The 11,539-nt window shown below is 45.2% G+C and overlaps 1 protein-coding gene across 3 annotated transcripts in view; it reads right to left on the reverse strand.

The window, feature by feature from the left end:
- The window catches only part of LOC105920597 (disco-interacting protein 2 homolog C), a 78,902-nt gene that overhangs the window by 11,086 nt on the left and 56,277 nt on the right, over positions 1-11,539 (reverse strand). For all 3 annotated transcript variants that reach the window (XM_036124931.1, XM_036124933.1, XM_036124932.1), the window contains 9 exons: positions 11,376-11,490; positions 10,375-10,576; positions 10,178-10,278; positions 6,726-6,806; positions 5,812-5,935; positions 4,945-5,066; positions 4,717-4,828; positions 2,521-2,630; positions 2,252-2,382 (listed from right to left, as the gene is read on the reverse strand). In XM_036124931.1, coding sequence (XP_035980824.1) covers positions 2,252-2,382; positions 2,521-2,630; positions 4,717-4,828; positions 4,945-5,066; positions 5,812-5,935; positions 6,726-6,806; positions 10,178-10,278; positions 10,375-10,576; positions 11,376-11,490 — 1,098 coding nt within the window. The remainder of the gene's footprint in view (positions 1-2,251; positions 2,383-2,520; positions 2,631-4,716; positions 4,829-4,944; positions 5,067-5,811; positions 5,936-6,725; positions 6,807-10,177; positions 10,279-10,374; positions 10,577-11,375; positions 11,491-11,539) is intronic.

Below are 11,539 nucleotides of genomic sequence, written 5' to 3' on the forward strand. Positions count from 1 at the left end.
CATGACGGCGTAGACATGGCGGCGTAAACATGGCGGCGTAGACATGACGGCGTAAACATGACGACGTAAACATGACGACGTAAACATGACGACGTAGACATGACGGCGTAAACATGACGGCGTAAACATGACGACGTAAAAATGACGGCGTAGACATGACGGCGTAAACATGACGGCGTAAACATGACGGCGTAAACATGACGACGTAAAAATGACGGCGTAGACATGACGGCGTAAACATGACGGCGTAAACATGACGACGTAAAAATGACGGCGTAGACATGACGGCGTAAACATGACGGCGTAAACATGACGGCGTAGACATGACGGCGTAGACATGACGCCGTAGACATGACGCCGTAGACATGACGGCGTAAACATGGCGGCGTAAACATGACGGCGTAGACATGACGGCGTAGACATGACGACGTAAACATGACGGCGTAAACATGACGGCATAAACATGACGGCGTAGACATGACGGCGTAGACATGACGACGTAAACATGACGGCGTAAACATGACAGCGTAGACATGACGGCGTAAACATGACGGCGTAAACATGACGGCGTAAACATGACGGCGTAGACATGACGTAAACATGACGACGTAAACATGACGACGTAAACATGACGACGTAAACATGACGGCGTAGACATGACGGCGTAGACATGACGGCGTAGACATGACGGCGTAGACATGACGGCGTAAAAATGACGGCGTAGACATGACGCCGTAGACATGACGGCGTAAACATGGCGGCGTAAACATGACGGCGTAGACATGACGGCGTAGACATGACGACGTAAACATGACGGCGTAAACATGACGGCATAAACATGACGGCGTAGACATGACGGCGTAGACATGACGACGTAAACATGACGGCGTAAACATGACGGCGTAGACATGACGGCGTAAACATGACGGCGTAAACATGACGGCGTAAACATGACGGCGTAGACATGACGGCGTAAACATGACGACGTAAACATGACGACGTAAACATGACGACGTAAACATGACGACGTAAACATGACGGCGTAGACATGACGGCGTAGACATGACGGCGTAGACATGACGGCGTAAAAATGACGGCGTAGACATGACGGCGTAAACATGACGGCGTAAACATGACGACGTAAAAATGACGCCGTAGACATGACGGCGTAAACATGACGGCGTAAACATGACGACGTAAAAATGACGGCGTAAACATGACGGCGTAAACATGACGGCGTAAACATGACGGCGTAAACATGACGGCGTAAACATGACGGCGTAGACATGACGGCGTAGACATGACGGCGTAGACATGACGGCGTAGACATGACGGCGTAGACATGACGACGTAAACATGACGGCGTAAACATGACGGCGTAGACATGACGGCATAAACATGACGGCGTAAACATGGCGGCGTAAACATGACGGCGTAAACATGGCGGCGTAAACATGGCAGCGTAAACATGACGGCGTAGACATGACGACGTAAACATGACGGCGTAAACATGACGACGTAAACATGACGGCGTAGACATGACGACGTAAACATGACGACGTAAACATGACGACGTAGACATGACGGCGTAAACATTACGACGTAAACATGACGGAGTAAACATGACGGCGTAAACATGACGCCGTAAACATGACGCCGTAAACATGACGGCGTAGACATGGCGGCGTAAACATGACGGCGTAAACATGACGGCGTAGACATGGCGGCGTAAACATGACGGCGTAGACATGACGGCGTAGACATGGCGGCGTAAACATGGCGGCGTAGACATGACGGCGTAAACATGACGGCGTAAACATGACGGCGTAAACATGACGGCGTAAACATGACGGCGTAGACATGACGGCGTAAACATGACGGCGTAAACATGACGGCGTAAACATGACGGCGTAGACATGACGCCGTAAACATGACGACGTAAACATGACGCCGTAAACATGACGACGTAGACATGACGGCGTAGACATGACGGCGTAGACATGACGGCGTAAACATGACGGCGTAAACATGACGACGTAGACATGACGGCGTAGACATGACGGCGTAAACATGACGGCGTAAACATGACGGCGTAGACATGACGGCGTAAACATGACGGCGTAAACATGACGGCGTAGACATGACGGCGTAAACATGACGGCGTAAACATGACGGCGTAGACATGACGGCGTAGACATGACGGCGTAAACATGACGACGTAAACATGACGCTGTTTCAGAGCGGCACCGACCTGCAGAGGCACCAGAGGACGAAGCCCAGGCCGCAGTACGGGTCCAGACAGATGGCCACCTCTCTGGACGGGTACAGCTCACACTGCAGCTTCACCGAGCGGCAGAAGGCTCCAACTGCATTATGGGACATCTGCAGAGGGGCGACAGACGGAAGAACCAAGAGTTAACTTTATTCTCTTTAGACGGCCGACTTGGAGAAGTCGGCTGTCTAAACGTTCCCAGTCTGCAGCGGTTTCCCCGGTTCTGGAGCGGACGGTTCTGAACTGACCTGGACTCCGGCCAGCATGCCGGTGGTGGACACGCTGAAGTCCAGGTAGGCCAAGCCGTCAGGGTTGGTGGGCTTATAGAGAGCAGGGGGCTTCTTCTTTGGCAGGTCGTCTGCACAACAAACACACGTTCAGTCGGCTGATGCAGCAAATATCCGGGCCGGGCCCCTCCAGAACCATTAGAACCCAGAGGTTCAGTCAGTCCTCCACCATGAGGAGCACTGCCAGCGCCTCCAGATCATTAATTGAAGTCATTTAGGGATAAATCTGTGACCGTGTCATGGTATAAAAGAAAGCACGCCCTCTTATGGGTGGATCAGGACTAAAACAAAGGATCGGACCTTCACCAGGTTGTAAAAGTTCCTGAATCTAACCTGAAGTGTAGAAGAACGATTATTATCTATCAAACAAAGCCCAATCAGATGCTGAGGGTGAAAAACTAAGAGCTCCCCATGACCCAACAGCACCAACTTCTCTGCAGCCTCTGCTGAGGAGAAACTCCAGATTCACCAAAGTTCCCAGACGTTTGTTTCCTGCAGCTCCCTGAAAGTCTCCCCACAGTAGCATCAGGCTGACGTCTGGACTTTGACTAGGCCACTGCAGAATCTGGATTATTTCCCCTTTTAGTGGTTCTGTTGCAGATCTGCAGCTGCGTTTGGGACCTCTGCCCTGTTGATGAACAAGTCTCACGTCTTTGGTCTCATCTGCCAGGATATCCCTCCTGGGAATACGGACAGCTGACCTACATGTTTTCCACCTGGGAATAATCAGACGCTTTCTCTGCAGAATGATGGACTTTTTGACCCCTCCCACACTGATGGAGGCCATTGTTGATTTCTCCCTATAGAGGTCCTATAAAGCATCATAATCAGGTCGCTGGTACTGAAAGCAGGAAGGGCGTACTAAGTTTTATTAAACACAGCCTTCCCATTTAGACTTTATCTTTAATCCAGAAGCTAACAGACCCAGAAGCTGCAGGACAGATGCTAAAGGTGAGGGTAGAAGATCCAGACCATAATATTTTACTGCTTCACCTTCTGCTTAGCAGCGTTCTGTAAGACAGCGACTAAAATTCACCAGAACTAGGGCTGAACACTTAATCGCATTTTCAATATAATCGCGATTTAAAAAAAACGCAATTTCCAAATCGCAGAGTCTGCAATTTTTGGCTATGTAACAATTAGTAAATCAGACGCGTCCTTTAGGTGTTGGTAAAATGTTTAAAGTGGGTTTGCCTCCACATGGAAGGGAAGACAGTTGCAGCAGTGAGATAATCTAATTTTATTACTTGTTTTAGAGTTTATATAATCATACATAGCATTAAGTTCTGGTCAATCAGTTTAATACATAGACTTGCTTGTTGGTTGCACTTTATGTTCAACAAGGATTGATGTCCAAATCAATTAAAAACTGTTCTCTTGAATAATATTCTGATTAATAGAAACATTAAAAGTTCTTGTTTTAAATGGTCCTTGTTTACAAACGTCTTTATTTAGAGGATGTTTTTGTTGCTTGTGGTTAATGCAGAGAAAAGTCAAAATTGCATTTTTGGTTGAAATATATCGTAGTCAGAACGCGATAATTTCTGCTCTGAGTTTAGATGCTGCGGGTCTTTTAGCAACTAATCTGCACAGCGAGGAAACAAAATAATTTATTGTTTGTATATATTTAAAAAGACATGATAAATTAAACTGGGGAAAAAAATCGCATTAAATCACAACATTAAGAGAAAAAAAACGCAATTAGATTATTTTCCAAAATCGTTCAGCCCTAACCAGAACTAAATGTTTCATCAGCAGCTGGGCCACAGCAGCACACATCTGCAGTGGGACTTCCTGTAGTGCCTCTTGGGTCCACCAGGGGGAGCGTCCTCTGATTTAAAACATCTGGAGTCCATCAGGCTTTAGAGAACAGAACGTCCATCTGACGGTTATTAAGGGATTCCCAAACATTTGAGTCAAATCTCCAGATTTAAGATTCCAGCGTTCTCTTTCCTTTCTAGAAAAAGATTCAGAGCCAGAATATAATAATTCATGAGAGATTTCTGGACCCTAAAAACCAAGAATGGTGATGAGGAATAAAGTCTCCAGACTCTGTAGTTGTGCTCCTGAAACAACTAGAACATTTTTCTGCACTGGTTAAACAGAACGCAGTGATTAACTTCATAATGTTCCCGGTTAAACGCTGAGGAACCGTACCGGTGTCCAGGACCGGGGGCCAGTTCCTGATGTCCACGGTGGCTGTGGCCTCCTTGGAGCGCAGCAGCTTGCAGATGACGGCCGTGGTCATCACGCAGGCCGAGTGGCTGACCTGCGGGGGGGGGGGGGGGGGGGGGGGGGGGGGGGGGGGACAGAGACGTTATTACCCGGTTATCTTCTTTAAGCTGCGGAGGTGGGAAGACGGAGAGAGAAAAAGGAGAGGCGGACCTCCACGATCATCTTGACGGTGGGCAGCGTGGTGGAGATGTTCTGAGGATGCGGCGGCCGCACCGTGATGGGAACGCAGCCGGCGTACAGGCAGCCGTAGAAGGCCGCGATCAGGTCGATGCCTGCAGGAGGAGCAGGAGGAGCAGGAGGAGCAGGAGGAGCAGAGAGGGGAGGTGAGGCAGCAGGAATACTATAACCCTGCCTGGCTGTAGTGCAATTTAGTCCAATTTAGTCCGGCCCTCCCCCCCCCCTCCCAGTGTCCTGTCTGGCAATGTGGCAATAAGATGCCACAAAGAGCTCATCAGATTTGACTTTCACAAGTGGACAAGATAAAAGGAAGAGAATGATAAAACAATTATTGAAAAAAAACATCTATTTTGTTTAATTGAAAATATGCAGTTCCTATATTGTCCACGAGGGGCGCTGTGTTTTAATAAGCAGATTAAGCTTCAGGTGTGGAAAAATTTAAATAATTTCTTAATTATTATCTGTTTGATGTATTTTGTCATGCAGGACAGTGTTTTTAAGTTCCAAAAAATGGGAATAAATGTTTTTCAACATTGTATAATCACTGTGATCAGTTCTTATGCATAATGCACAAGTAAATGTTTATCTGAGTAAAAGTATTGTTGAAATTGCACATACTTTTCTTAAAAACGCTGAGGTTATTCATAATATATTGTGTAAAAGTGAAATTAATTTAATACAAAAATCAACAACAAGTCCACATTTATTAGTTCTATTTAATCTTGCAATGAGTTTACTCGTGTGGCCCTCTTGAGATCAGATTAAGCTGAATGCGGCCCCTAAACCAAAATCAGTTTGACACCCCTGCTGTAGTGACATGTGCAGAAACCAAGCAGAGACCTGGTGGGTAGACCAAAGCCACGTGGTCGCCCTCCTGCAGGCCTCCTCGCTCCATCAGCAGCGCCGCCACCCGCTCCGCCCTCTTATGCAGCTGCAGGCAGGTGAGGGAGCTGGACACCGCCCCCTGCAGGCGGGAAGGGAGAGCAGAGAGGGATGTTTGAGCCCCTGCAGCTGTGAGGGAATAACCTGACTCTAGCCAGCTGTATGTTGCTCCGCCTAGCTCCACTCACATACATCTGGGACATCTTCCATAGAAAGTGATTTCTCCAACCAATTTTATTGTCCAGCCAATCAGGACGCAGGGCTGGTGTTTCATAGATGTGACGTAGCGGAGACGCGACCATGATGTGAGACTGTTTTGATAGCAATGGCGGCTCGCATCAAGGAAGCAAGCGTTAACATAGATGCTGCTATTTCTTCCGTGTTGTCCAATCTACCTAATATTGTTTCATTAAAAGAACATCAGAGAAAGCTCTGAAGGCTTTTGTTGGTGGAAACCATGTTTTCGCCCTTCTCCCGACCGGATTTGGCAAGTTTTGTTTTCCGGGGCGCGTCCACGTCTGCTGCAGACGCGCCCCGGAGCGGTTAGCGGTTAGCACAAACCATGTTAGGAGGCCTTTAGTCATCAACGTGATCGGCCCGGGATCGACTCCTGCGTCGGTCTCATCAGCGTCACGGGTTAGCTTCAGTGTGAGTGGTTGAAATAGCACGTCAATAAAGATGACAGACAAGTGGCTTATCCAATCATATGCAAGGATTTTTGATAAGGTTCAGCCTTCAATAAAGGCAATTCCTATGGCGGTGTCCCAGATGTATGTGAGTGGAGCTAGGCGGAGATACATGCAGCTGGCTTTAGTCTGGTTAGAGGGAATGCTCTGAGGCGTGTTTTCTGTGTTTTCTGTGTTTTCTGTTACCCGGGAGCTGAGGAGGGTGTAGAGGACGTGGTCCGGAGTGGTCTGAGCTCTCCACTGCAGGATCTCTGACAGGAACAGGAACTGGAAAAGAAGACAGACACCCAGGAGTTAAAGCTCTGAGGCGCTCAGGAGTAGTTAAACGATGACTGATCAAAGTCCAGCAGAGATGCAGATTGTTGTGATTGACAAGCTTGAACATCTAGGGTTCTGGTTCCCCTGGCGTCTGCCTCGCCGCTCTGGGAGGGGGTCTCTGGCTCCTCACAACCTCTATGGAGCATTTTTCTCATGGATAAACCTCACAGACACAAGTTCACTCTCACAAACACCTACAGGTGCAATAATCCTGATGTAGTGACTTCTGCTGCTATCAACACCTGAACATAAGTCAGTACACATGTATGTATGTCTGTACAAATGTATACAATGTATATGCACATATATACGCGTAGGTACGTATGTATGTAGGCGCATAGATATATGTATATATATAAGTATATATATATATATATATATATATATATATGTCCATATATATATATATATATATATATATATATATATATATATATATATATATATATATATGTCCATATATATATATATATATATATATATATATATATATATATGTCCATATATATATATATATATATATATATATATATATATATATATATATATATATAGACCACTATGAATGTAAATGAGACACCATATGCCCATTCCTATTTCCTATTTTTTTGTATTTTTTTGGTATTCTTTTTGATCCATTGTATATATGAAGATTCACTGTATATAACTGAATGCACCTTCCCTACTCTGCACCTTCTTGTATGAGCCGATGTGACGAGTGAATTTCTCCATTGTGAGATCAATAAAGCCTATCTTATCTTATCTTAGGTGCTTGGATCCAGTTTACAGCCTCACTTCTATACTGAAAACCTCTGTTATTATCTTCAGCTGTGACTTTCTACATGTCGTATTAATTAATCCAGTATATTCTTCAGCGACGGTATCAATGGGCTAATTGATTGTATCTGTAATACTTTATCGGCTGGTTCTGTTGTTCTTTTTATATCTCTCTTTGCAGGTGTAGAAGCAGACTCAGGATGTATCGTTCTCTCCCTTTTCTCTCCTCTTTCTTTCACCTTTTCTCCTTTTCTTTCTCTTCTACCTTCTTGTTTTAGTGTCCATATAACATTAAATATTCCCTGCGTAGATTATAATAAAGCTACTTGCTTGTATAAATCAAGCGGACCATTACGGCCAAAGCAGGAAGGCTCCGCTTGTCAAAGTAAAATCTTTTTGGCATTAAGACAACAATTCTTATTGCCACTCTAAAAAAAAGAAGAAGAGATGCAGGACTGAGCATTTCTGCCTGAATTATTGGAGCATCAGCGTTTAACATGAGGCATAAAGCATCAGAGCAGGACTGCATCTTCAGTTACAGATAAATCCCGGGTCAGTGCTTGGTTTTACTGCTGACTCTGCATTAAAAAGCTTTCATCGATACGTCCGGCTGAAGATGAAACCACTGATGTTTCTAACTGAATAAAAAACACCACGGAGCAGTTTAGAGCCTGCGACGCCGAAGCTGGACCATGTTTGATTGTTTTATTATGTTTATCATCAGCTGCAAATTCTCTTTTTAGTTAATTTTTCACCAGCAGCAAACAGCCAAACGCCTGGATGCACTTTAAATTTAAAAACCTGAGCGGCTATGACCAGAACGAACCGTGAGTTCAGCAACATAAACGGACTTTCTCTGCCCTCTATAGCTTATAGAGACGGATAACACTGGGAAAATGTGAGTCTCTTCTTATCTAAATCATCACTGAGATCTTTAGCAGCACCAGGAACCCATTTCCCAGATATCCTGCAGCCGTAGTTTCATGAAAACTAAATAAAACATTGATGCGCTACAATCTGACTGTTCAGACACAGGAACTCTGCCTGGAAGATCTGGCTGCATCTGGTGGTTTTAGATAAAATCGGTTATTTGATCAGAATCTCTTTGGGAAGGCAGTTAAATTGATATTAATATTAATTAATATTGATCCAGAAGTGGAACGATTCTTCAGTGAATCCTTTATAATTCTGGTCCTTCAGTAGAAAATCTAGAGCCAGAGGTCAGACATCAGTCTGAATCCAGGACTCTTCAGCCAAAGCAGAAGCTTCAGGGTCTCCATGATCAGTGTCTGAATAGTGCAGTCAGTGAGGAAGGAAGCAGGAAAGGAGCCTGAATGCTTCCTCACACGGCTAGTTTAGCCTAGGAACGCCGTGAGGCTCCTTACCGGCGCTACGGAGCCTTAAGGTATCCCACAATCCTTTGCACGGCATGACAATCAGCACAGCCGCGTCATGAAATCGACACTTTGTAGTTAGTTTTCAGAAGGCTGTGGGCCCGGATCAGACTCGCATCGTCCAAGTTTGTTTCCAGAGTAAAGGAGCAGAAATTATACTCTAGTAAGATCAGCTCTGCTTTAACATATTTCTACTCAAGTAAGAGTAAAAAAATACTCAGTAAGAAGGCAAATCAAGTACTGAGTAACTGATAACATCTGATGATGATATAGAAATTTAAAAGTTATTTACAAATTCTGGTATTTTAAAGAAAAAAAAACACTTCTAAATATTTTTTTCAACATTAAACTTAAAAGCAGTACTTACAGCAGTTAATGTGTAAATAACTGCTGTAAGTACATACAGCATGTTAGAACAGTGCAAAGTACTTCCAATGACAATATCTACTGTTTACTGAATGTTCATCAGACCTCCATGTGGCTCAGCAGATAGTTATTAAAATAACTAAATAATAAAAATCTGAAGTCTCACTTTAATATAAACTAGGCTTTTTGTCTCCGTGTTGAATTTTTAGTTAAAACAAGTTTATTCTTTATTCATGACGTTACTCACAGCAGGAAGAGGAGCCAGAAATTGACTCAAGTAAAAGTAAAAAGTACAGTGTAGTAAAACTACTCCTAAAAGTAGAATTTTCTCAAAAAGTTACTCAAGTAAATGTAACTAGTTACTGCCACCTCTGTGCATTTCTGTCACATAATGACATTGGAGCTAAAGGCTGTATGAAATCAGCAAAGCAGTCTGAAGCTCCTCTCCTCCCAACGATAAATTTAGACTGTTGACCTGTGAGAGGCCAAGGAGCTAGGAGCTAGGAGCTAGGAGCTAGGATCTAGGAGCTAGGAGCTAGGAGCTGTCATTAAGGATGGAGCCTTTCTCTATTAGCAGGAAGTGGTTTGATGCAGAACCGCCGAGGATCTGGTGACTCTTATTTATGGAACCGCTGCTGCTATCAAGGAACCTGCAGAACCATTTTTCTCCCTTCAACATTTAAACAAAAGTTAATTAAATGAGTTTGTATGCGGACCAGAAACGGGCCCCTCAGACCTCCTTCATGGGTCTGGGCCGGTCAGACCCAGGTGGGCGGCTCTCACCTGGTCGTTGTCGTCGGTCTGGCCCAGGTCTCTGCCGCTGGCCTGGGCGATCCTCTTCCCTGACACCAGGTTCCCCACCATCACGGAGGCGGGTCCGATCTCTGCAGACAAACGGGAGACGGGTCAAGGCGGCCCGACCGGGGCGGGGCGCACGGCGTGGGGGGGGGGGGGGGGGGGGGGGGGGCGCCGCCTCTCACCTGGCTGCTTCTGCCGCGGTTTGGGCAGGTTGGTGACGCAGGTGTGGGGGCACATGAGCACGTTGCAGGGGTGCAGCCCCCCCTCCAGGTACAGCTGCTTGATCTCGGACAGGTGGATCCCGCCCAGCGGCGTCTTGGGGAGGGTGTTGGCCGGAACCAGAGCCAGGCAGAACACGCCCACCCCATGGATGCTGTCTATGGCCTGAAACGCAGACGTTTTCCCTCATGAATCACATTTCCCACTAGTCTGGGCTAAAATCTGTCGTTTCTATCTAAAGCTGAACAATTAATCGCATTTTCAATATAATCGCGATTTAAAAAAACGCAATTTCCAAATCGCAGAGTCTGCAATTTTTGGCTATGTAACAATCAGTGAATTAGACACGTCCATTAGGTGTTGGTAAAATGTTTAAAGTGGGTTTGCCTCCACATGGAAGGGAAGACAGTTGCAGCAGTGAGATAATCTAATTTTATTACTTGTTTTAGAGTTTATATAAATCATACATAGCATTAAGTTCTGGTCAATCAGTTTAATACATAGACTTGCTTGTTGGTTGGACTTTATGTTCAACAAGGATTGATGTCCAAATCAACTAAAAGCTGTTCTCTTGAATAATATTCTGATTAATAGAAACATTAAAAGTTCTTGTTTTAAATAGTCCTTGTTTACAAACATCTTTATTTAGACGCCATTTTTGTTGCTTGTGGTTAACGCAGAGAAAAGTCAGAACTGCAATTTTGGTTGAAATATATTGTAGGCAGAACGCAATAATTTCTGTTCTGAGTTTAGATGCTGCGGGTCTTTTAGCAACTAATCTGCACAGCGAGGAAACAAGTTGATTTATTGTTTGTATATGTTTAAAAAGACATGATAAATTAAACTGGGGAAAAAAAATCGCATTAAATCGCAATATTAAGAAAAAAAGTCACAATTAGATTATTTTCCTAAATCGTTCAGCCCTATTTCTATCACAAAGACGAGCGGCGGCATGCAGCTGTACCTGCAGCACTCGGCTCATCCACTGGAAGCTGTCCTCCTCCGTGGAGTCGGGCCTCTGCTCGGCCACCACCACGATCCGCTCGTCCCTCAGCACCGTCACAGAGAACACGGCGATCCTGCAGAGACGGAGCAGCGAGTTCATGAAAACTAAACAGTCCAGGTGGA

This window comes from Fundulus heteroclitus, chromosome 21 (assembly GCF_011125445.2).
Source record: "Fundulus heteroclitus isolate FHET01 chromosome 21, MU-UCD_Fhet_4.1, whole genome shotgun sequence".
NCBI lineage: Eukaryota > Metazoa > Chordata > Actinopteri > Cyprinodontiformes > Fundulidae > Fundulus > Fundulus heteroclitus.